We start from the raw sequence: 26,660 nt of genomic DNA, 5'->3' as shown, positions 1-26,660 counted from the left end.
CAGTTACTATAAGCCAAGGGAAACTTACTTCATGAGGACTAGAATTTACTTTACAGCTTTAATAGCTTGCTTTGAGTTGAGTATGATTTTCTAACATGAAGATTAATGAATCCATTCTCTGAAAAGTAATGTTGTGTGAGCATTTGCAGTCTTTCACCAAATCAGTATTTCACTGAATTTGTATGAATCTATGTATATTTGCTATGTTTTAGGCCATTTGTAAATTGAGCATATGCTCATCTTCATAAAATTACCTGTGAGGAAGTTTTTATATATTTTTTTTCATTTCTAATCAACCAAGGATCCTATTCCTTTCACTGGTTGGTTAATTTTTGTTCTTTTGGGTTTTTTTTTTATTTTTATTTTTATTTTTTTGGTAGTTCACCAATATAGCATGAAAGCTCTTAGAAGTCAGAAATAAATCAATAAATTAGAGGAGCATATTGGACTGTGTTTATTGGTGTCATCAGGAATAGGGACATGTGAGAAGAGTTTATTGCATGTTGGAGGAATGTAAAAAAAAATACTGAAAGTAACACCTGTGAGATAAGGTTAAAGAAAGGGCCTAGAGTCATTTACCCAGAGATAAGGTTGTGATGTTATAAGTATTTTTATATGTATTTATTACAGAATATGACTGACTGTTGCTTGTCTTTGCTGAAATCCACAGGGAAGAGAGTACAAGGGTGGCAGTACAAACGAACGCATGAAGCAGTACTCCGAAGAGTAGCCTGAAGGTTGACAGACACTGGAGTGCTTGTGATGGGACGCATCTCCTTGGAAGAGGAAAGAGCTTTGTAGCAGTCCGCTGTGTCGTGAACGGTGACAGGTCCTGCCTCCAGGCTTCTACAGGGCCCTCCCGGACCTGTGATTCCTGGGTCTGTGTGTTGTAGCCTTCAGAGGCTGAGCGCGAGCCAGACGCAGCAAACCCCGGCCCTCCCGGGGCTCCCCCCGCCAAGGGAGGCCGTGCCAGCGGCCGCGCAGCAGCAGCCCCTGCAACTGCAGACCTCACTCAGAGGTGAGCCGGGGCAGCGAGGACCCCCGGCCCCCGGCCCCCCGGCCCCCCGGCCCCGGCGGCAGGGCGCTGGGGGAGCCGGCCACGCAGGGCTCCCTCCCCGGCTGCGGCTGCGGGGGCGCGCTGGGACCGGGGGGCGGACGGGGGCGGCTGCCTCGCTGGCGCCAGGTGGGAGGGGCTCGCCGCCTCGAGCTCCGGGCTCCGGGGACCATGAGCGCCAGCGCCCGCCAGGTGCCTCCGTCGGCCCCCGCCCCCGCCCCCGCCCCCGCCCCCGGCCGGGTGGTCGCGACCCGGGGCTCCCCGCGCGCTCGGCGCCCGCCGCTCCCGCAGCCCGGCCCCCCGGCTCCCGGCACCTCCCGGCTCCGGCTCCCGCTCCCGCTCCCGCCCGGGCTCCGGCTCCCGCCCCGGCTCCGGCTCCCGCCCCGGCTCCGGCTCCGGCTCCCGGGCTTCCCCGGCCCCAGCCGCCGCGGCCCCCGCCCGGGTGGGGGAGGGGGAGGGGCAGGGGGCGAGGGGGGCGACGCCTCTCCTGCACGGTGCCTGCGCCTCGCGGTCCTCCGCCTGGCTGCTCGGGCTGCGGCGCCTGGGCGTCCCTGCACCCCCGCCCCGCGCCCCCTCCCCGGGCCCCTCCCCCTCCCCCTCCCCCTCCCCCTCCCCCTCCCCGGGCCCCGGCGGCGCGTGCGGGAGGGCCCGGGCGGCGGCGGCGGCGGTGGGCGTGCGCGGCAAGGACGCCACCTCTGGCTCCTGCGTTCGCAGGCGGCGGGCGGCGGGGCTTCTCGCTCCGGCAGCGGCGGCGGCGGCGACGGCGGTGGCGGCTTCCGGAGTCCCGCCGCCAAGATGCTCAAAGTCACGGTGCCCTCGTGCTCCGCCTCGTCCTGCTCTTCGGTCACTGCCAGCGTGGCCCCGGGGGCCGGGAGCCTCGTCCCGGATTACTGGATCGAAGGTTCCAACAGGGATGCCCTGAGCGATTTCTTCGAGGTGGAGTCGGAGCTGGGACGGTAAGGCGGGGGGCGCCCCGGGCGGGGTGGGGCGGGGTGGGGCGGGAGCCCTCGGCGGGGACAGCTCGGGGATGCGGGGACAGCTCTGGGGTGCGGGGACAGCTCCCGGGAGCGGAGACAGCTCCTGGGATGCGGAGACGCAGGTGCCAGCCCCGGGGATGCAGGGACAGCTCGGGGATGCGGGGACAGCTCCCGGGGGTGCGGGGACAGCTCCGGGGATGTGGGGACAGCTCCCAGGGATGCAGGCTCAGCCCTGGGGATGTGGGGACAGCCCTGGGGATGCGGGCGCCAGCCTTCCTGCCTGTCCTCTCCCGCAGCCGGGGTCCAGCACCGAGCTGTGCAGCTCCAGTTGGGAGGCAAGTCTGGGCGCCCAGGCCGGTGCCACTGCGAGCGCCCCGGCGGCTCTGCTCCTCGAGGCCGCCGCTTCCCCTGGGTGACAGCTCCCACTGCACGTGGGCCCTGCTCTCCTGGTTGCCGGCCTTGCTCACCATTATAGCTCGCCAGACGTCTTGTTTGTCTAGTGATTTTTTGGGGTCCAGGCGGAGGGTGTCCCTCCAAACCGTGACAGAATTATTAAATTAGGTTCTTCCAACTTCCTCTCATCAAACTCTCCAAAGCAAGTGGCACTAGAAATTAAACTTAAATACTAGCTTCCCTGCAGAGTCTGCTCAGGAGTGAAGGGGGGGGGAATGAATCATTTTAAGGGAGCTGAAGGCAGAATAATGAACTAGTGTGGCTTTAAAGAAAAAGCCGCACATGGGGTCTAGGCAGTGGTAATTAGCAGAGTTCTGCTCTTCTTTCATGCTGGAGTGATGTGTTTAAATTATGTATGCAAAAAGCTGTCTCTCTGGGGTTGCAGAAATGTCCCTCACCTGTCCTCTAAGGATCCAAACAGGTAGAGAACACTTTCCATGTGGATGGTGCCATACGTCCTCATGTTTTTATCCATAGAAAATAATATTTTTTCTTTCCCTTTTTCCTTTTTCCTTCTTTCCTTTCTGTTATTGGCAGGTAAGGAGAATTCTGTTCAACACTTGTTTTAGATCCAGGCCCTTTATGGGAGGGAATCTGAAAATGTAATTTCAAGTGTTGACAAGCTGAAGCATCTGTACTTAATACTTTGTAATTTCATTTTCTGTTCTTTTCGTTGGAAAGAGTTTAGCTAAGAGCCAATTAAAAAAAAAAATTGCCCCTGGAGACCACAGTGCGGGATTATGGGTGTTGGTACTTGGTGGGAAGGGGTAAGGGTCACTTCACGTTCTGTGTCCCCCCACCCCCATTTACCCCAGTTTGCCACTGCTGTTAGTGACTCATGGATATAGAAGGTGTGTAAGAAAGGTAAAACTTCAGGGTGCTTGAAGGCCTTGTTGGTTAAACATTCAACTCTTGATTTCTCCTGAGGTTATGATCTTAAGATCCTGGGATCCAGTTCAGCAAAGGGCTCCACACTCCGTGGGGAATGTGCTGGAGATTCTCCCTCTCCCTCTTTATTTAAAAATAAATCTTTAAAAAAAATGTTCCAAAATACTTGGGCATTGAATAGCGTATACATTAATCTACTGCTTTGATCAGAATTTTCAGTGCTCATCTGAAGATGTGCCATTGTCTGCATTTGCTAGTAGGTTGGCAATAAATGAAGTGCTTCCTCTTTTCAGGTTGGAACTTTACTATAATTGTATGGTAAGCTTCAGTGGAGCAGTATAAATTTCTGATCAAAGAGATAATCTACTTACAATTGTTTACTTGGTGTTTTAGAAACTGCCACCTAGTAGAGGAGGTGCCTGCTGGTGCTAAAGGGACTGTCCCACCACCAGATCTAACTGCTTTCTGAGTAACATTTACCCCACAAGCCTAATTGACTCGGACTTCTCATTAGCACATGTTAACTTTATGAATAAGCTTTGCCAGCAGGAAACTGAAGACATTTCTTTAATTTGAGCAATGGAAAAATGGTTAGAAAAAAATAAACTGCCAATTGTACACAACTGTGGGATGGTAGACTTTGAAGGGAAAACCTAAGGAATTTGAAGTTTATTTTTTTAAAAAGATTTGTGGTATATTTTGCAATACCTTTTGGAAGACAAATATACATCAGTTATATATTGGCTAAGATTCTCACTCTGCTATCTAGCTGTTTCATTACCTTGCAGATCACAGAGTTAAAATATTTTGAGAAAACCAAAAATTCTTTTGCTGCTTTCAGTAGTGATTGTATTAGGTAAGTTCTCTGTAGATGGCAGTATCGGTGAGGTGCATGCTTACTTCTTTTGGCTGAGACTGAGAAATGTCCCTTTATGATCATTTTTTTTTCAACAAAATAAACCTAAAACATAAAGCAACTAATATTACAGATATAATTACTAAGAATCTATATAACCAGAGAATGCAGAATTATAATTTTAGGTATTGACTGACAAAAGTCCTCTTTTCCTCCTCCACTAGGAATAAAGTTGAGACTCAGTCAGTGGGTTTCAAGTCTTTACTCTCTTAGCTCTCAGCCTTGGGCCAAATCTGCCTTGGTAACTCTAAGGCCAAAACATTTAATTTACTAGTAACACAGTTGTCATTAAGATGCTAAAGGAATGATGACCTTGGTGTTGTGGAGTGCCCCTGTGGTCAGTGTCAGGGTAGAGACAATCCCCACTAGATTAGGTTAATTTGAGAGTTAATTCCTCTGTTAAAATTATCTCCTGTAAGCTAGTGACTCCTGAATTAAAGAAGATTGGACATGTGACTATTAGGGCAATACCTCTGAGGGTATGTCTGGGAATTTTAGGGAGCTCAGTGAAAGCCAGATGCTGGCAGCACTGTTTTACAGGTAGCCCAAGGCCATGTGATAGCTCCTATTTTATTTTATTCTATTTTACATATATATATAAGGATATATTATAAATATATATATAAAGGATAGAGAGGTTGAGGGGTGGGAGTGGGGTGAGGAAGATTATTTAAAGGGTATCAGACAAACTAATTTTTCTTTTTCTTTTTTTTTAAAGATTTTATTTATTTATTCATGAGAGACACAGAGAGAGAGAGAGAGAGAGAGAGAGAGAGAGGCAGAGACCTAGGCAGAGGGAGAAGCAGGCTCCATGAAGGGAGCCCAACATGGGACTCAATCCCGGGTCTCCAGGATCACGCCCTGGGCTGAAGGCGGTGCTAAACCGCTGAGCCACACGGGCTACCCCTAATTTAATATTTCTAAAATCACATTTGAAAATACTGCTTTGTTTATAGAGTTCGTCAAAAAGTTTACAAAAACTGTGATGCCCCAACAAATTCAGTTCCGCTTATGAATATGAATTGGCTGTGATCCTATTCAGGGCTCCCTATCCTAGAGAGCAGTTGGTCCTTTGCCCAGTAATTTGAGAAATTGGCATTTTAAAGGCTTTTCTAAGGGAGAAAAGAGCCTACCTCTGATCCAGATTCTGTCCAGTGGTTTGGCACAAGGAGAACAGAATTTGGCCTGGGCTGTCCTGTGGTGGGGATTTGGCCTTGTGTATCCAAACCCACGTCCTGTTTTCAGTTATTTCCCAGCTTTTGTTTCTCTCTGCAGTATGAGACTGAAAGAATGTATGCAAAATTAGATGTGTTCCCATACACAAAAGTTAAGGGAAACCAAATGAAAGATAATTAGTACAAATTCCTTATTAATTTGCATTCTACTTACTATAGTTTCTTTAGGCCAGTGAAATGCAGTCACCACCTCCCCCTCCCCAACCTGATCCATAATTTAAAAGAGTACATTTATATGGCAGTGGAATTAAAGCAAAGTTTTATAGGATCCCTTGCTATATGTATTAATGCTTAGGAACCAAATAGATTTAGATAGTGAGACTTAGGTGTGTATAAAATAGAAACATGAAATTATGGTGTATAGATTGGAAACAAGTTTCATAAAACAATGTTTATTTTTACTACCAACAATATACTCTAATATTTCCTATTCAATGCCATTTGATTTTATTCTACTTCATTTATAATATTTGCTGAATCCACGTGATCTCACTAATGGATTGTGACTCAGTATGAAAATGCTGTTTTAGGCCACAAACCTATATTTTGGCCAGATTAAAATATTAGGCAGACCCCTTTTGAAAAATGCCTTGCAGACCAACTGGTAATGCTGAGTGGTCTCCATTTGCACAGCTCTGTAGAGAAAAGTTCTCCTGTCTTTGTCTCTGAGTTCTCCCTGGGTTTCCCTTCCAAACATTTTGGAAAAACTACTGTCTCCCCGTGATCTGCTGGGTGCAGTCTACTCTGAAATGGCTGACAGGGACAGGAGGCCCGGCCAGGAGCGCCTCCCCTGTATAGGCGACGAATTCAGAGGACTGAACACTTGTGCATTCCACTTGGTAACACTTCACTCTGGCTCTGGGTAATGGGCGGCAGGTACTTCCTGTAAGGAAACCTGAAAATCAGCATTTTCTAACAGCAGGGCTCCAACCAGTGCCCTTGGCTGGTGAGGAACCAGATCCTTCCTTCCCCATCCCTCTCTTTGTTCGAGCCCCTTCCTGAGCCATTTTCAGCCAGTACTTCTCAGACCCTTGGTTTTCCCCCACACTGTCCTTTAGGACCCCCCAGCTTATCCAGAATATACTACTGGTTATGGATCTCCTGCCACCCACACTTAGTATCACTTAATATGCACTTAATATCTTAAGCTCATTTGGGGATCTGACTGGGACTTAAAAATGGAACTGTTTGGTCCCTCTGTTGTTCTCTGGGCCTCCAGTTCTTTTCTCAGGCAGTTGGCTCAGGAGCATGGTGGGATTGGAGGCGGGAGAGTAGACACCCGGGTCCACATACTTCAACACTGACTGTAAGCGCCCAGAAGGCAATCTGTGGATGTGGCTGGTTCACTGTCATGTGCTCAGTGCCTCACCCAGTGCTCTGTACCGGGCAGGTGTTCATCAAATGATTTTAAGGAGAGTGAGTGAATGATAATGAAATGGGCCAGACATAGTGGGCATGACCCCAGGGAAAGGGAAATCTGGTGACTTGTTTATCTTCTCCCTTAAATTTGTGCGACCATAATCTCGTTTGTGCTGGTTTTCTTTCTTCACAGTGGGAGTCCTGATAACTGTCACCTCTTTTAGGTGTTGAAAATAATGCTGCTTTTCTGTTGGCAGAGAGCTTTGTGGCTCTGAAATGAAAAGGATTCAGTTTCACCTTCACTATCATTTTGCCACAGGCATCTCAGAATTAGGAATTAAATCAACTTGAACATAAAGGCATGAAATGCCTCCAAGCTATACCAACCACTAATACTAATACATAGTAAATGTTAAGTTAGGGAATCTACTCATTGTAAAGAACCTTAAAATTAAGTGATGACTATGATAGGATCACTAGTTTAAGAACACACTATTTTTTATGTTTGAATACTGTTACAAGGGTAAAAATTACTCCAAATTTGAAAAAAAAAAAAAAAAAGACACAGGTGCAATTTGCTTCTAAATTGTTCTAGAGAACATTACTCAACCAAAAAAAAAAAAAAAAGAAAGAAAGAGAAACAAAACACTAACCACAAAATAGCTTCAAAGAATTCTTGTAAACACTTTACCCTCAGAATATATGTATGTATTTGTATTTGTAGTAATGCATTTGAGACTATAGTGCCAAGTGTAGCCTTTTCAACTACTGGTTGTTATTTTTTTATGTTAATGTTTCTTGTTTGTTTGTTTTGCCTAGCTTTATAAGTAGTTCTCCTTAGACTCCCTTTTGGGACAGCTAACATAGCTAATATATTTAGTAAAAACTGTATTTTTAAAATTTCAAGGTAAGGTTTATTCTGCAAAATATATTTGAGTTAATAAATCATATAAATCAGGCGAAAGAGTAACTTTATGTGTAATCATGAAATCAATAGCAGCTAGAATGAGGTTTTACTCAAACTACATTAGTCTTTTTTTTCCGCCTCTTTAATAATGGGTCATCTGAAAATCTCTTAATTCCCATGGCTTAATTAGGAAGCTGTATCTAAATATTGATAGTATACTGTGAGCACATAAAGATTATGGACTCCTCAATACAGTCCATTTTAAAATTCTTACTGCTAACTGGGGGCAGTGGGTATCTGGATGGTATAAAATAGTGAAAGATTTGGGTGGAAGATTGTCCTCAGTAATCATATCAATGGTGAAGAGCAAATAGGGAAAGAAGTTCTGGACAGAGGGTGATTTATTAACAGTGGGCAAAGCTCTTACATGTGGAGCTTTCTCTTTTCCTTTAGAGCAAGATTTCTTAATCGTGGCACCACAGACTTTGGGGGCCAGATAATTCTTTCTGTAGGGGCTCTCCTGGCACTGTAGGGTGTCTAATAGTATCCCTAGCCTCTACCCACTAGATGACAGAAGCAGCTCCCCCAAACCCCCAGGTTGTGACAACCTAAAATGTCTCTAGACATTGTTGTGTGTTACTCCCTCCCCCTTCCTGTTAAGAACCACTGTTTCAGAAGCTTGAAGCTAGTCTTTTACATGATTTTCTTTTAGTTTTGTAGAAGGTTAACAAGAAGGAGGTTGATGGATTGAAATCATTTAACTTTGTTGAGTATCTGCTATAACCAAATGTTTCTTCCATTTCTAGGTTAATGCCATTAAGATTTCTGTCGTATGTGCATACCACCTGTGCTATAATTTGCTTAATATTTTTTTGTTTAAAGTATTCCATTTGTTAACCTAAAGTTATTTATTGAAAATACTTATTTTCATTACCTTGAAATTAAATTTCATTATTTTGTATTTATGCCAGAAACAGAAGGAAATTATAAAAATAAATTGCAGCAAAAACAAAGCATTTTTGTTAAACGGGGGCTGTGAATGTTTTCTTGCAGAAGGCTCCAAGCCTGAGGATTGTTCTCTTCTTTTTTAAAAAGGGAGATTATCAAAGATTAGCAGGGTTAAAATCATAGTAGCATAAATTGAGGATCTCTTTTGTGATGTAATCAGAAAAACTGAAAAATAATTGAAAAGAGAATAATGGTCTCATTTCTTGATTCTTTGTTATTTAATTCAATGTCTTTGTGCCACCTTAGTTCTGTTATGGGTCTGACCCTTTGTGTACCTATGAACTAGGTGATGTATGTTGGTAGCTTGTGTGACCAGGCAAGGAAGCTGGAATATGATGGATAGAACACTGTATACTGACTTCCAGTTGTGTAGTTCACTGTATACTTTACAACAATAAATTTAATATGAGATAAATAATACATAAAACTAATATGATATAGAGCTCAGACAGTCACCACAATCTAAATATGGATAATTCTGATTGGCAGGATTGAGGTGTCTTTGTGGGAGGGGTGGACCTTGAAATTCAGCAGAATTTTAACAGGTAGAGCTTTATTGAAGGACATAGCAGGTGGAAAGTACATTCTAGGGATGCCTGGGTGGCTCACTGGTTGAATGTCTGCCGTTGGCCCTGGGTGTGCCCCTGGGGTCCAGGATGGAGTCCCACATTGGGCTCCCTAGGGGGAGCCTGCTTCTCCCTCTGCCTGTGTCTCTGCCACTCTCTGTGTGTCTCTCATGAATAAATAAATCTAAAAAAAAAAAAGTACATTTTAAGAAAAGGCAAAAACTGGCAGAAAGTACATTCTAAGAAAAGGCAAAAACATGGAGGATACACATTTTATTTTGCAAACTTTATAAAACATGAACATTGTCATGGCATTTAAGGTTGGGAGGGTGAGTTGATGTCAGGCCAAAGAGAGCCTGTAAAAAAAAAAAAAAAAAAGAAAAAAAGACTGTGTCTCTACCAGTTAAAAACCAAAACTAGGTAAAGTAACCATTATGAGAGCAAAGAGTGGCTGTAGAAGCAGCTGCATCTTGGGTTGATGTTGTGGGACTCAGAATTTGCCATTAACCCATAAACCAGGGCGTGAGTAAGAGAGAACTTACCCTGTTTTTTAAAAAGGAAGGAAGAGAAGGAGGGCAGAAGGGAAAAGAAGGATTGAAAGAAAGGAAAGGAAGAAAAACACCTCCCACAGCCTATGATGAGATAAGAAAGGGGAAGTGGAATTTAAGCAATTGAGATCAGTTACCTAGACCTGGTAAAGAGCCCGTAAAGGAATAGACACTTAATATTTTAGGCTTCGTGAGCCCTGTGGTCTCTGCGGCTATTCGGGTCTGTGATGGCTGAGTGAAAACAGCCATAGACAACACAGAAACAAGTCCACGTGACTGTGTTCCAATAAAATTTTATTTATGATCATGAAATTTGAATATAATAATTTTCACATCACAAAACATTATTCTTCATCTGATTTTTAAAAAACTGTAAAAAGTATTTTTAGATTGCAGACTATAAAAAAACCAGTGACTGCCGAATTAGGCTCTTGGCCTGTGGTTTGCCAAACTCTGGCCTAGAATGTCAGTTCAAATTCTACCCCTCTTCAGTTACATGAGAACTTCAGGTTAAAATGATATCAAGACTTCATTTATTCAAGAAACCACCTTGAATTTCCCTTTCATTTTGAAAATGTTAACCTGATACCAGTTTTTCAGGTGGACATAAGCTTTAAAGCATACTCATCCTTTTTCTACATCTGTTGAAACTGAAACAGTTACGGTTTTTACCTGTGTAGCAAGTTGGCTAGCTCTGTTCATCATTTATGTTTTTGAAAATCAGTGTTTATATTGAGAGATTATTTCTTGGAGGTTAATTTATTTTTTATTTAATAATGAAATAGGTTTCAGATCATTCTATTGTATTTGAAGTGACAGTTTAAAAATAATATGCTAAATAATCTAGTGATAAGAGATTCACCTCTAACTAGTAAAGTTTAATTAATTTTTTCTGTTGGCTGATATATTAGCCACATGTTGAATAATCCTTCTATATGCCATGCATATAGCTCAGATGGACTAATTTAAATTGGGACTCTGTTTAGATAATCTTTTGAAAAAGTAGAATTGTTCTTGTTTATATTGAATACACTTAAGTGCTAAATTGAAGCATTTACTGACATTTTGACTAAAGTAGGATGTCCATATCTAGGGTATGCTTGAAGAGAGTATTAGAGAATTTATTTTTAAAAATATTTCTAATTTTTGCTTTCAATTTTGTTTTTGGATGTTTTAAAAAACACATTACAGATTGGTTCAGTAGCACATGTATTGCATCTGCAGGTGCATGAATATGCATAACTTTGGAGCATGTTCTTAAAAACGTTTCAGTTGGATGATTATTGGATCAAAGAATGGTAGTTACAAGTGGAAACTAAGTTTCTTTACTATATTTAAAACACATTCTATTTTTTGAAAATGATTTTAAAGCAGATACATAGATAAAAACTGACACACAAAAAAATCATGTGGCAAGGTGTGTCTTTGTGCAGACAGAGGAAGTGGGTACATATATGCACTTGTTATGCTCTTAAGACTGATAAAAGGGTTTGATAAGAGCTTACTGCAGTTGTAACCAAAGAAGTCACAAAGCAGAAAACAGAAAAAAGAGAAAAAAAATCCAGCCTGCCTGTCAAGCAGAAGGCTGAATGAATTTTGTTTTTCTTTATTGTTGAACCCCAAATTCATATCATTTGCAAGAATCTCAATTTCAACCTACCTGCTTTGTGGTGAATTTTGCCAACTGCTCCTTTATGCAGCTGAAGTGTTTGGTGGGCAGTGCTTGCAGAGTTGAGATCCTTAGTGCCGGGATGCCGGGCTTACCCCTGTCAACAAATGCGTTGTCATTGCTTCATCACTTCGTAAGTCATGCTTCAGGGTCATACGGTCGAAAAATTCACCAAGTGCAAAAATGCAAAATAGTTCTTAAAAGATAAAAAAGGCTAGACTTTAACAACCCTCTGACCGGAATGATCTTCTAGGAAGGTAATGGATATGACATAGAGTCTTAGCTGTTTTCTCTACTGGTTTGTAGTAGCCTTCTTTGTTAAAAGTGCACTTTCTTTGATGTATGTCATGATTATAGACAGAATCTGACTAATATTACAAACCAGAACAAAGAAGACTAGGCAATCACAAATCTGTTCATTGTGATCACATTTATTGCTACCTACAGTGCAGTATTTCAACAACTTCTCTTTACTTCGAGTCCTTATGGACTGTTTAATAGTCCTTTGCTTGCATTTTAGCCATCATTGCACTTTTTACTCGGTGTGCCTCACGTGTACTGGGGGCTACTTAGTGACTCTTTTAAGTTAGTAGGTGACAACCTTTCATTTGGTGCTCTGACAGCCGTATAGAGTTGCTGTTTAGGTGTGATGATTAGTCCGTGTAAGTTTGGTCTTTGGTAGGGTGTAAGTTTCCTATTACCTATTCATGCAAGTGAATCTTATATTTTTTTTCAAAGCTCTCTGTTAGGATAACCGCTGAGAAAATGAGTCTATATTATTAAATGTGACCAAATTCACAATATGTAATTCAATAAAACAGCCTGGCCTAAAGTGTTCTCAATCATAATAGGCCTCTAAAGGTTTCTTGTGTGAGTGGAAACATTTCTAGTGGCTCCTATGGGACTCTGGGTCCTTCCTTTCCTTTTTCCCTCAATGAGAACATGAAGCTAATAATCAGTGAGAGAGGCTCTCCTGAGTGTCACCTGTAACTAGAAACAAACTAACACCATAATAAACAAAGCTTTTCCTGTATACGTATGACATATGACGCGGCAGTGAGATAGAAAGCTGAGGAAAGTATCAGGATCATCTATGGCAAACCAGCACAGTTCTTTCAGATCTGGAAATACTGAGGAAATGAACCATCAGGACTGAGCAGACCCCCCGGGGGGGCAGTCGGGGGTGGGACCCAAGCCAGGAGCGGGCAGCAGAGTGGCAGCCCAGGGTCCTCAGGGAGCCACAGCCCAAGGCGGCTGCTTCCGGGGGCAGGGGCTGCAGGCTGTTGTGAACAGCGGTGGAGAGAGTGAAGAGGACTGCCGACTAAGGCAAGAGGTGAACTGGGTGCTTGGGGCAGGGAATAGGCAGGGGCAGATGGCTACTTGGTGGCCCTGTCCCTTTAGGCGTGACACTGAGTGAGCTTCACTTAGCCTTGTTTAAGAAATGAAGTACATCCTCCCAAGGTTGCTGTGACGGTGAAGTGAGACCACGTATGTCACACCTGAGCTCTGGTGCTGGCACAAAGCTTACTGCCATTCACCAGAAGGGACGTGAGGTGACAGTTTAGGGGGTAATGATTCCTACAGGCATCTGTATATGGGGAAAACCTTAGGCTAGCTTCTGGGCCCTTGTTAGTCTGACCCCAGCCTGCCTGCCGGGGTCACTCCCCACCACTTCTCTTCCTAATTACCAGTTTGGAGCTTGTGGTACAGCTTCTGTACCTTGCCAGTTATCTCGGTAGTACGAGATGATCACACCAGCAGGACCCTGAGGTTCAGAGGTTCAGAGGTTCAGAGTGTTCAAGCGGCTTGTTCAAGCTCCTGCAGCCTCAGGGACCTCTCCGAGATCTTCGTATCTCTGTGGTGTTGTCCATGAAACTCTCTCGGCCTGAAATGCTCTTGTCCTCCTGCTCCCTGCAGGACAGGACCTCCCCCCAAGGCAGGGGGTGCTTGCTGCCTCCCTGCCCTCCTATCACTTCATATGCTTATTGTCTTACAGGTAAATGCTTTGTGGTCTTTACCCTGTATCTCATCCATCTTTTATTCCCATTACTAAGCCAGTTCTTCATCAGCTCTCCCCCACTGTTACCTGCCCCTGTGAGTGCTTCATAAGTGTTTGTGGAATAGTGAGCACATAAATACAGGAATGCATAAATATTGAAAGAGTTAGGTGAACAGCAGCAGAAAAACAGGATTTAAATCTCTCCCTTTCTTCAAGATGTTTTTCCTTTGTAACTCTGCTAAACCAGCAGGAAGTTAAGGAAGTTACTTATGCAATGACTACGTCCATATCTTTTTCAGTGTGAACTGTTGTGGGCTGGGCCTCTGACCCCTTGTTCACTGCTGTGTCCTAAGCGCTTAGTGCGATGCTTGGCACATGGTAAGTACTTAGTAAACATTTGTTGGGTGAGTGAGTGAGTTGTGCCAGAGGGGCTTCTGTAGTTGAAAGTCCTCTTGAAACTCAGGGGCTCTGGTCTTTTGTCAGTCTACTGTCTTGAAGGGCCCCATCTCTGAGTGATGGAATAGTGTGACTTTCTGATTCGGTCATTTACCTCTAAGGTCCCTGACAGCCACAGGCATCTGAGCATCTGTGTTGTCTTCCAGTTGAATTCTCTGAATGATTATCTGAGATCTTTACTGTGTGTTCAGGAGACAGGGCAGGTTTTGGAGTAAAGTAGGGCTCTAAGCTTCAAAGCCTTTGTAAATGTGTCAGAAGATCCTTGGATAATTTCTATCCTCCTTCTGTGCTTTTTAAATGCCTCATCTCTTGTTAGAGTCATGTATTTAGTATTATATTTGCTCATTTTTGCTTCCATTAGTGAACTGTACAGATGCTGACGACGATTGTGGTATCTAGGACAAGGTTTTTCGCAGGAAGGATGCTTCCTGGCTTTTCCCCACTCCTCCAGTTTTGTTTTTGAAAGGAACCATCCTTTTAAAAAAGCTTGACTTGTGATTTGTTTGTGGCTGTGTAATCGATTAGCAATGTCCTGTAACACAGTCCTGTAACATGCATCTGGTGAAGGAAGAGCTAAGGAGATAATTGTGAAGGAGATAAGAATGTAGTCTTCCCTGTGTTTCTCTTTATTTGGGATTGTTATTTTAAAATGATCTATTGAAGTGTCTCATGCTTTAATCAGAAATAAAAATAATTCCTGGACATAACTTCCAGGTAGGGTCATTAACTTTATGTTCATGATTTGTTTGCACTGTTGAATTAATTATCCTGGAAAATTTGTATGTCTCCATCCCTGTTTTGACCAGAGCGGCCAGGGAGTCTGGTGAAAGAAAAGCTGTGTAGGAGGGAGAGGCAGAGACAGGGCTGAAGGGCAGAGGGCAGGCCACCCTTCACCCTGGTCCACTTCTTGTTTTCAGGGCCCATTTACCCCTCAACCCACAGGTGCCTCTCTGTCCTTGCCTGATTTCTCCATGTCCCATTGTGCCACCAGAGCCAGGGTCCTTCCCACCCTTGTTATGGACTGAATATCTATCCTCCCCACCCCCCACCCCAAGTTGCTAGGTTCAGGCCCCAACTCCCAACATGATGGTATTGGCGATAATTCAAGTCAGACAAGGTCACGAGGCTGGGGCCTTCCTGATGGGATCTGTGCCCATACTGTCTCTGCCATGCGAGGACTCAGCAGGAGGCAGATGTCTGAAATCCAGAAGAGCGCTCTTAGCAGAAGCCAGTCGTGCTAGCCCCTGATCTTAAGCTGCTAGCGTCCAGAAGTGTGAGGAAATACTTTGCCCTTGTTGAAGCCACCCACTTTATGAGATTTTGTTCTGGCCGCCGAAGCTAAGACAGCCTTTGTCCTTCTTCCCCACTTTGATGTCTGTCTGACTGGTCATAATCTCCGAGTTTGCTTCCTCGGCTCAAAAACTAAGCTAGGTTAATCTATGCTAATATGGCAAACAGGGTTTGAGAAAAATGATGTGCCTTTCCTTTCCCAAAGGCCCACCGTTGTTTCTCTGCCAGGTGTCGGGAGATGTAGTCCAAAGACTCACTTTGCAGAGATTATAGCCCCTGCATTTGGTTTATCTGGGATGGCGGAGTGGACTCGGAGTTGCTCTTTTTACACATACAAGAGGGCTTCCTAGCACACTGCCTTGCTGACCTTGGGCTGGGACACTTGTTCTGTGGTGATGCTCTTCCTTTCCTCTGCCATCTAGACCCTTCCGCCTTGGCATCCCCTGTGTGTCCATACCTGTTGGCTCTCCAGGGGCCAGTGCCTGCCAGCTCCCAGCACATTATTTCCTCAGCAGCTGGCACAGGATTTTTTTGTTGCCAGCTGGAAGCTCAGCTATTAAAAAATAAAACTTGGCCCATCTTGAGTATCATATGTTTCCATCAGGACTTGGATCAGCGTCCTGGCACAATGCACAGCCACTTGGACACCTCTCTAGGACTGAGAACCCGGTCTTCTTCTAGGTCTGGGACCACATTTTCACCTGCTACGCCAAATACAATTTCCTTGAGAAACCTGTGATGCTTATGATTAATTGAGGGCCACTTTACCATCATTTCATGTGGTCATATTGAATTTATTAACCTCTACAGTGTTTCTTCAGCATTAGGTTGCCTGCTCTGATAGTTACTGTCAGTTTCATATGGTAAATTGTAAATTCTCAGAATAAGGTTCATGTTTCTTAGGTTAATGAGCAGCTAACACACAACCCTCAAATGGTGGACATTTACTGCATAGCTTCACGTGAGCTGAGGAGATCCAAGAGCAAGAGATCTTAGTAAATACTTGACGAGTGTCCTTGGTATTTCACATGCTGAAAAGAACGTTTGGTAGAATGTTTTTTATATCTGCAAACAAAAGAATAATTGGGTAATTTAAAATAGTTACTGTAGCTGGGTCTTTCTGTATAATTCTTACACTGCTTTGCTTATAAGAAGGACATTAAAATTAGAAAATATTAATCATTTTGTAGCTTTGAGATCTTATTTGCACTAACTTCAACTCTTTGTCATGAATTCATTAATTTTTTATTCGGAATAATGTATTCTTCCCTGGAAAGTTAAATAAGCAGGCCTGGGATTACTGCAGCTTAACTGTGATTCAGAAATAAAGAGTCCTGGAAATCACTTACTGGTATTAAAAAATGTATACAGTAAGGAGGATTTTAAAGCAGTCTGTACTGTGTGTATACTGATAAAGAAAAACAGCACATTGAAGAGACTTCTTATATTTAAATGATGTCACTGTTAGTCATACCAAAAAAATGTATTTCTCTAATGTGGTACCTAGATGGTAAAGTAAAGATTGTCTTCTGGTTTCATCATGTATTTCTTTAGTAGCTGGTATGAATTGTCTGGTATCTATGAGATGTCTATTGTTAATGAAGGTTTTAAATTGTAATGAACTTCGCTTCCTTCATCTGTAGAATGAAATAGTAGTGCCTTTCTTACAGGATTATTATAAGGAATTTTAAAAGGTAAATTATATGGCTATATTAAACACAGAAAGCTGTGTACATAGTGCAATGATACATTTTATTATTTGAATAATAAATTTTTTTAACCTCTTAACTCCAGACTTTATTTAGATTTCACCAGCTTTTTCCATTAATGTCCTCTTTCTCTTCCAGGATCTAGTCCAGACAGCCACACTGGATTTAGTTGTTATGTTTTTCCTGCCTTCTCTGATAAGTCACCGCTTCTCAGTCTTTCCTTACTTTTCATGACCGTGACAATCCTGGGGAGTGTTGACAGGTATCCTGTAGAATGCCCCCCTCAATCTGGATTTGTCTGTCTTTTTACCACATGATTAACTGTGATTATACATTTTTGGAAAGAATACCATAGAGGTGAAGTGGCTTCCTTGTCCCATTGTATAAGGGGTGCATGATGTCACTGGTGATAGTACTTTCACTACTGGTGTTTGTCAGATTTCTCCACTCTACAGGTACTGTTTATCCCTTTCCCTTTCTATCTAGTCTTTGGAACTAGGTCACTAAGTCTAATGGACTCTTGGGAAGGAGTGTGATTAAGCCCCATCTCCTGGTGGGAATAGCGTCTGCATAAATTATTTATAGTTCTGTAACGAAGACTTGTAAGCTATTATTTTATCACTTAATAAATCCTTAATACATAAAATAATAAAGCATCTCAAATAATTTTCCAAAATTCTTGTAACAATATACTGCCACTATAGATCTTGCAAGACAGTGAGAAACTTTGGATCTGATAAAAGAAGCTGTCCCTGGAATTTTGTGCTTAGACAGTGAAGCATATTGGAAATGAGGACAGGAGAGATGCAAAGGTTATGGTTCTCTCCTGTGCTCAAAAATAGGCGTAGTGGGGATCCCTGGGTGGCGCAGCGGTTTGGCGTCTGCCTTTGGCCCAGGGCGCGATCCTGGAGACCCGGGATCGAGTCCCGCGTCGGGCTCCCGGTGCATGGAGCCTGCTTCTCCCTCTCCCTCTGCCTGTGTCTCTGCCTCTCTCTCTCTGTGTGACTATCATAAATAAATAAAAATTAAAAAAATAAAATAAATGGCAATTCGCCTTTAAAAAAAGAAATAGGCGTAGTATGTCAAACACTTAAGTTATGAAAACACCAAAGATCCTGTGATTGTTTCCTGTGCCTGGATCTACCTGGATCTACATCTACATCATTTATAAGGTTTTGGCTTAGATTTGCAGGAATGTAGAGTGGATACCACCTTAGAAATCAACCGGTCTGGTGTTTCTTTGTACAGGTGAAGAAATTGAAGCACAGAGAGGGCATATATCTTCCTCAGCACTCCAGAACTGGTTTGCACGGGGACAGATGGTAACTAGATTTATAGTGAGCATCATTTTGTAATGTATGAAATATCAAATCACTCTGATGTACCCCTGAATTAATAGGGTATTATATGTCAGTTATACTTTAATTTTAAAAAAGAAAAACCATAACAAAATAAATCACCTTTATTTGTTCTTCCTAACTCCAGAGAATTGGAATGTTTGAGCAGATGGCTTGATTAATAGCATAACCGAATTTTTTTTTTTTAGCATATCCGAATATTTAGTAGTACTTAAGAACTGGGAAAATTGCATGGAGGTGTTTTTGTGCCACCGCATGTTATGCGACCAAGCCTATTATCTTATTGACACTATTGACTCAAAAATTAATTCATAGGAAAGATATATTGGATATTTATTTTTAATTTTAATTAATGCTAATAACACCTGATTTGCATTGAGTAAATATTCTTGTCTTTTTTCCCTTCCCTAATAATTTTACTGACTGACTACTGTGGGGGGCTGGCAAGTTAGGTTTTCAATTCTTTTAGCTGATAGGAAAAATATTTTTACTTACTGTTGCTAGAAATGGCAGAAGTTGTTATTATCAGTAAGAGGGAGAGTTATGAGAGTGTCTTACTTGTTTCATTCACCTGCCTACATCTAAGCCTGGGCTGGAGTGCTGCACTCTTCATAGCAGTTCATGCCCTATCTTTGCTGCTCTTCGTGGTCCCCCCCTTCTCTGACGTGGGTCAGCACTGCTGTTTCCTTATTCCTCTCAAACAGCTTCTCCTTGGGGCCCTTCTATCTGGTTCTTATCCTGATTCTTCCATTAAAGGGACGGTTCAGTTCCACCTCCCAAACGGATTCACTGATCTCACTGATGAAACCTCCGAACTCCCTGTGAATCTGTTAATCACAAATTTTCCCTTGCCTTTTTTTTTTTTAGTTTTACTTATTTATTTGAGAGAGCACAAGGTGAGGGCGAGGTGGGGGGGGGCAGACCGCCCGCTGAGCAGGGAGCCTGGGCGGGAGGGGGGGCACTGGGCTCCATCCCAGGATGACCTGAGCTGAAGGCAGACATTCGTTTGCCTTCACCGCTGAACCCCCTGAGCCCCCCAGGGCCCTTCGCTTGCCCTTTTTAAAGTGATACGACTGTGCTTCCTGTGCGGTGCGATGCTAAGCATTTGTGGATTCGTATAGGAGGTTTAACTCACGTAAATACAACTTACCACAAAACTGGTGTCCGTGTCTGTCATAATCACCTGAGGACGGTTACCAATCCCAGGAGTAAATGGTTCTCACAAATAATTGGAATTTGTATGACCTGTGTTCTGCCCAACCATGTTTTTAGTTTTTTCTGTGTTGCTGTTTATAAAGAGCCATCACTGTTGATGGTTTTTCTTGCCACGACGAAGAGTTAGGGATTCCCAGTTTCACTCCATAGACCTCTGGGTTTTAGTACTACATGAAGCTCCTGAAATTGCAAGTTAGATTTTTCCGTGTTAAGCATTTTTCTGAGGCAACAGACCATAGCTTTCATCAAAGTTCCTAAGATGTTTAAGGAGCCGTGATGTTCAGGGTTCATCTACACACGTATTCTTACATAGACTCAGAGCAGTTGGCTAGCAGACTTCATTCATTCAGCAGACTTCTTTTCTCTCTTTTGCTGTCCTTCCCAGTTCCTCTGTATTCCCCACATAGCGCCTCCTGTATTTTTATATTCCTAGCTCTTACCTCTTCTATGCTCCCTTCTGTTAGTTAGGATGCTGTTAGGTGCAGGTGTAATTTAACAAATAGACATTGAAGCACCAAAAGAAACCTGACTCAGATTGCCTTAAACAATGGATTTATTGGCTCAACTAATGAAGGACAGAGATTGTTCAGATTTTACATGTGGTTTGACTTGGACCCAGATTTATTTCTCTGCATTTCTCTCACCTTTGCTCTCCTTCCTACATGTATTGCCTTTGTTCTCCTGCCAGCTTCCCTCATGGTAGCAAAAAGCAGCAGTTTTAGTCCTGATGTTGACAACCAGTCATCATCATCCAGTCCAGTAGGCGCTTCACTTCCTTCTATCATTAAATAAGCAGAACCAGTCAGGTTAGCCCGGGGGATGACTTAAGCGTGGTGTTACCACCATACCTGGATAAGTCACAGTGATGAAGGGGAAGAGATTACCATATTTGGTTTATGTCAATCAAGATCTACTTTTAGGACTTTAGCATTCCAACTTGGGTGTGGGTGTGGATGCTGGTAAGAAATCTGCTGAGCAGCAACTAACAGTATTTATCATATCCCTTAAATTATGTGGGGTTCTGACACACAGCTCCTGGTGTTTGACTGCAGTCATGTTTTGGAGATAGGATTTTACTGCTGTAGAAGTTGGGAATACACTGTGTTATGTGAAGAAAGTTATGTGAAACCTTAGTTCTTGGGATGTTTTACTAGTCAGAGATCTACCAGAGAAACAGAACCAACAGTGAACACACACACACACACACACACACACATATGCAGGTACTTTTTTATTTAAATATTATTAATGTTAAATTTTATTTACCTGTTTACCTATTAAACTTATTTATTTGAAGGCATTGATTTATGGGATTTGGAGGCTGCTAAACCTGAAATCCCAAATGCAGGCAGGCAGGCAGGCAGGCAGGCAATCTGGAAACTTGGGCAGGAGCTGATACTGTAGTCTTGAGGTAGAATTTCGTCCTCAGGGGACCCTTGGTTTTGTTCATAAGGCTTTTCAACTGATTGGATGAAGCCCACCCACATCACAGAGAATAATCTCCTATGCTTAATGTCACCTAATTGTAGATGTTAATGAGATTACAAAATACCTTCACAGCAACATCAAGACTAGCGTTTAATTGAGTAATAGCTTAGCCAAATTGGCACATAAAACTAATAATCATCGATGTTATTATTGTAACACCAAAGAAGGCTTCTGTTATTAAATAAATTTGAGAAATGTTATATTAGACATTGTTCTAGGCTTTTCATTCTTTAATATGCTTAAGCACATTGTGATTTTTAACTATTTCTTTAACTTGATCAAGGACCTTTTTTGTTCCCCTTAAGACTTTCTCACTGGACTAGTATTTCACAGAACTCATTTTGCAAAACATTGGATTAAACTAGGACTAGGAAGAAGGAGTTTACTATAATTATGGGCAGTTTTATTTATATGTCTCTGTTGTTTGTGCTCTTAAATTTTTAATGCGTATTCCTCTTCCTCTGTTAAATTATATGCCTCTTTTGGCATTGTGTCTTCACAAAGTGGAAATTCAATAATGTTGGCTGAAATATTTTTAGATAAATGAATGGTTGTTAAGTCTTGGGTTAATGATCTTTATATTTGCTCAGAGCCATCACTTTCCCTTGACAGACATTAAATGGTAATAGCTTTAAAATGTTTGCTGCTCTTTGGAGGTTTTCTCATTGTGGAGAACCAGCTAGTAAGATGGAGCTGGTTCTATGTCATGGGCATAATAAGCCTCATCTTACCACTTCACTTTTTAATGTGACAGGCTATAACTTTGTTTCACTTAAAAGATTATTTAAGTGGACAAATTATTTAAGAGAACAGAACAGGTTATGGTCTGAAAGCAACTCTGCTCGTTTTGTTTGTTTTGTTTTACTCCTCTCACGGTACCCAGCACGTTGTCTTACTTTCATTGGTGTTTGGTATATGTCAAGCCTGACTCTTAGAAGAGAAAAATAATTCCTCTTAACTTGGCTTCAGTTCCTTCTGTTTGTGATGATCTGTTATGAGATCAAACAGCTGAGATTTGCTCTCAGCCTGTAACCTCTCATAATGTCCTGTGGTCTAGAGATGGTCTAGAGTCTATATGTGGAGTGAGTCCTGTCCAAAGACCACGCCCAGTAATCAGATCACGTTGAGGGTAGATCCACTTGCCTGGAGGGGAGTGGAGCAGGCAAGACAGGAGTGTTTGTCCCCTGAATGTCCTGAGCATATGAGCTATTATCTTGGATCCCTTCCAGGTCCTTTGAGCTGTTTCCTGTATAGGATAGGAGCCACCCTAACCTGTTTGCATAGATGTTGTGAACAAGGAAAATCACTCTTGGAAAACAAATCAAAATTTAAAGTCTGATTGAATTAGAGGGGCACCTGGGTGGTTGCAGGCAGTTAAGCGTCTGACTCTTGGTTTTGGCTCAGGGCATGATCTCTAGTCATAAGATCAAACCCTGCTTCAGACTCTGTGGTCCGTGGGGAGTCTGTTTGAGATTCTCTCTCTCCCTCTCCCCCTGCACTTCCCCTCTGCATGCTTTCTCTCTTAAATAAATAAATCTTAAAAAAAATAAAGCGTGATTTGATTAGAAAGGCTCTAATTGTATCTGAAGAGGTTATTTTAAAATAACCAGTTTTGATTGAATTCAACATTTTGTGCAGGCATGAAAAACTGGACATGTTCATTTCTTTTCCTTGCCATACAAAAGAAAAAGATACTTCAAAGGTGTCATTGGTCATGGAGTTGGGATAAAGCCCAACCTTATAAAACTTAAAAGCGTTCTTCCTTCCAAGGACAGAGACAACCACAAAATTATCTGTGCTGCTTGAGACAATAGCCTGAAAACTGAAAAGAGCTAGCCTTAAACACTTTTTCCCAGATTAAAAATGAATAATCTAAATATTATTGTTATTTTTAATTTTTTATTTCAATTCAACTTAATTAACATATAAGGTATTACTAGTTTCAGAGGTAGAATTTAGTGATTCATCAGTTGCATGTAACACCCAGTGCTCATCACATCCCTGCCCTCCTTCTGTGCATTACCCAGTGACCATATCCTCCCACCTCCATCTCCCCTCCAGGGACCCTCAGTTTGTTCCCTAGAATTAAGAGTCTCTTACAATTTGCCTCCCTCACTGATTTCATCTTATTCTATTTTTTTCTCCCTTCCTCCGTGATCATCTGTTTTGTTTCTTAAATTCCACATATGAGTGAAATATATGGTATTTATCTTTCTCTGAGACTCCTTTGCCTTTGCATAATACCCTGTAGCTCCATCTACATGGTTACAAATGGCAAGATTTCGTTCTTTTTGATGGATGAGTAATATTCCATTGAATATATACATCACATTTTCTTTTAAATATTGTTTTATATATAATACAATATGTAAAATATCTACATTTACTATAAATATAATATATTTAAACATATTAAATATCTGAATAACTATAAAATAATAAATCCGGGCAGCCTGGGTGCCTCAGCGGTTTAGCGCTGCCTTCAGCCCAGGTCATGATCCTGGAGTCCTGGGATCGAGTCCCACGTTGGGCTCCCTGCATGGAGCCTGCTTCTCCCTCTGCCTGTGTCTCTGCCTCTCTCTGTCTCTCTCTGTGTCTCTCATGAATGAATAAATAAAATCTTAAAAAAAGTTAAAATAATCATTTTGATTGTAGAAATTTTGGAAATGACAGATAAAAGGCAGGCATTAAAAATTACATTTAATCCCATTACCCAGAAATGATCACTATTCACTCTGTACTTAGTTCTTATTGTATTCATATATGTACGTGTAACTGTTTTCACCTAATTATTTAGCTCCCCAAATAATTATTTTATTTTTAGAGCCTTAAGGTTAATGTTATAGAAGTTTATGAATATATTCCTTGTTGATTATTAATATGCTTTTATATGATTCATATAAAATATAAAAATACATCTTATATGTTCTTTTTTTTCTCCCACCTTCCAACCTTGTTAGAAGGACAAACTCTTTCTCTCTGTAGCGTTCCACCTGTTCTCTCTTTAAATCTCAGGTCGAATTCGTAGGTTTTCAGGATGATTTGAAAGTTATCTAGGTAAGTTGGTGGGAACAGGTGACTTGGGGACCCTACTCCTCCGCCATCTTGCTGCTCCCCCTTGTATGTTCTTTCATCGAATGTACAAAATCACACACAGTAATGGCAGCTGATCTTTAATAGGTGAATACCGTGAGCTGCATGCATTACCTGTATTTTCCTCAACCCTCACAATGAGGTGCTAGGTAGGTATTGTTTTTTTTGTTTTTTGTTTTTTTTGCTTTTTTTAAAATTTTTATTTATTTATGATAGTCACAGAGAGAGAGAGAGAGAGAGGCAGAGACACAGGCAGAGGGAGAAGCAGGCTCCATGCACCAGGAGCCCGACGCGGGATTCGATCCTGGGTCTCCAGGATCACGCCCTGGGCCAAAGGCAGGCGCTAAACCGCTGCGCCACCCAGGGATCCCCTAGGTAGGTATTGTTAACCCAAGGAAGCAGAGGCCGGGGGAAAGCAATAATTATTTATGTTACGTAGACAATAAGTGCCCGTGGTCGAGGACTTTCTGGTTATCTGACTCCAAAGCTTATACTCTTAAAACTATCATATTATCTCTTCTGAAGTAAATTTCATGTCAAATTTATCAGGTCCCAGACACAATATCTAAGACATGAAATTATGAGCAAACTGGCCATGCACACAGATTTGACATTCAAGACTTGACAGTGGTGATTCAGAGTGCTTTCACATTTCAGAGGGATAGTATGACTGTACAGTCCATCTAGGGATCACAGGGAGCCAGGGGGAGAGTCCTTTTGCCTGGTCCCACCTGAGTGAAGGCATGATGCACTTTATTTATTTATTTGTTTGTTTGTTTAAAGATTTTATTTATTTATTCATGAGACACACACACACACACACACACAGAGGGGCAGAGACACAGGCAGAGGGAGAAGCAGGCTCCATGCAGGGAGCCCAACGTGGGACTCGATCCTGGGTCTCCAGGATCACGCCCTGGGCTGAAGGCGGCGCTAAACCGCTGAGCCAACGGGGCTGCCTGATGCACTTCTTTAAAAAAGGAATATTTTCTCCACAGACTTTAAAAAATCAGGTTTGTTTTTGATAATGACCTCAAACCAGTATCAGGGGACCCGAGTTGGTGACTTGAAGGTTAGCTGATAACAGACTATATTTTGTTATCCATTATCATTGCCTGTGGGCTCATTATGGGCCTACTTTATATTCCTAGAAGAAAGCCCACGTACTGAAAGTTAACTCCACTTCCCAGGACACTGCTTCCCTGTCATTATGGTGTCTCCATCCCTTCAGTGTTCATTTTCCTTCCTCATACCTGTGTCATTCTTCATCCTTTCTAATCTTACCTGGATCCCACTTTACCATCTCTCTTCTTCCTTCTCTCGTTAAGTTTTCCATGCCCCATCGCCATTCTTCTGTCTCTCACTTCCCCTTTATCTTCCACTCAGATCTTCAATCCTGTGCCAGGCTGTACTCCATTCTGAGCCCTATCCTTGGTCGTCCCAGATTTTTCATACTCTTTATCTAGCACTTAGCCCCTCAGTGCAGTGTGACCTTTGTCAGCTCAATAGCTACGTTGGCTTTGTGAGTTAACTTCTTGGACTTTCTTCAGTGTTGCTTACAATACTCAGGTAAAACTTTTTCAGGAGTGGAGGGCATTTCTGTTTCTTTAAGACATAAAATGGGGGTAGCTGCATTTTATATTTTCCCCTCTCGTTAGCTGCACTTCATGAAGTGATTGTTTTGCTACTGGTAGAAAGATTTGTGTTGTGAGTAATCTGATTAGGTTTTACTCTCAACCCAAAGGCGTTTGACCCACAGAGTGATCTCCAGGTCATTGTCTACTTCATTCCAGAGGCACAGGTATCTTTCTTGAATTCTTTCTCCAGGGTCATTGAGTGTAAGAGAGGTCCTGTCCGCGTGCATGTCCCAAGTTGATGTTGGAAACACACAAGTACCCTGGTAGTAATATGGAGGCCTCCAAGACCATAGCAGAAGGGAACTACCTACAAGGACATGTGCGGTGTTTGCATGCCCACTACAGTACAACACCAGAAGGAGCATAGGGCCAGGTTGATTGCAGTTTTCTCCTCGCTTTCTTTTTAAAATAAATTAAACACACACATGCACACAGCTAAGAGGATTCAATTTGAGAGGGCTTTTACTTTTTTCCTGTGATTTTTATGGTGTCTGTGTTTTTCTTTAATTCTCTCCTTTTCCTTTTTATTTTTCTCCTTTCGGTCTAGTCTTTCCCTCCCTCTTCGAAATGTCAAATCTAAATAAGGAAGAATGTGATACATAGCTGTGATGGAAGGGACATTTCCATACGAATTCACTGGGAAAGGTTTCCTGATTCATGAGTACGTTGAGGAAGATTGCCCTTTTCTAGTTCATGTTGTGTGTTGTAAGCATGTGACTTTGAGGTATTGAGTTTGGGGATCACTGATGTGTTTCTTACTTCGGGCTTCCATGTTCATGCCTCCTTGCTGCTAATGAACCCTGGTGTGATGGACCAGGGCAGGGAATAATCATGA

General features: G+C 42.4%; 1 protein-coding gene across 5 annotated transcripts in view; it reads left to right on the top strand.

Annotated features, from left to right (window-relative positions):
- The window catches only part of CAMK4 (calcium/calmodulin dependent protein kinase IV), a 279,256-nt gene that overhangs the window by 74,179 nt on the left and 178,417 nt on the right, over positions 1-26,660 (top strand). For 4 of the 5 annotated variants that reach the window (XR_005356514.1, XR_005356513.1, XM_038532150.1 and 1 more), the window contains exons 2-3: positions 671-1,018; positions 1,769-2,010. Coding sequence is in view for 3 of the 5 variants with exons in the window: in XM_038532150.1 (XP_038388078.1) it covers positions 1,850-2,010 (161 nt within the window). In the remaining 2 variants the exon portion in view is untranslated. Of the gene's footprint in view, positions 1-670; positions 1,019-1,768; positions 2,011-13,885; positions 13,958-26,660 lie in introns of those variants that run through there. The other variant, XM_038532152.1, reaches the window with a different exon arrangement.

Source organism: Canis lupus, chromosome 3, assembly GCF_011100685.1.
Source record: "Canis lupus familiaris isolate Mischka breed German Shepherd chromosome 3, alternate assembly UU_Cfam_GSD_1.0, whole genome shotgun sequence".
Taxonomy (NCBI): domain Eukaryota; kingdom Metazoa; phylum Chordata; class Mammalia; order Carnivora; family Canidae; genus Canis; species Canis lupus.
The sequence above is the reverse complement of the archived record's forward strand: the minus strand, read 5'-3'. Positions and strand labels throughout refer to the sequence as shown.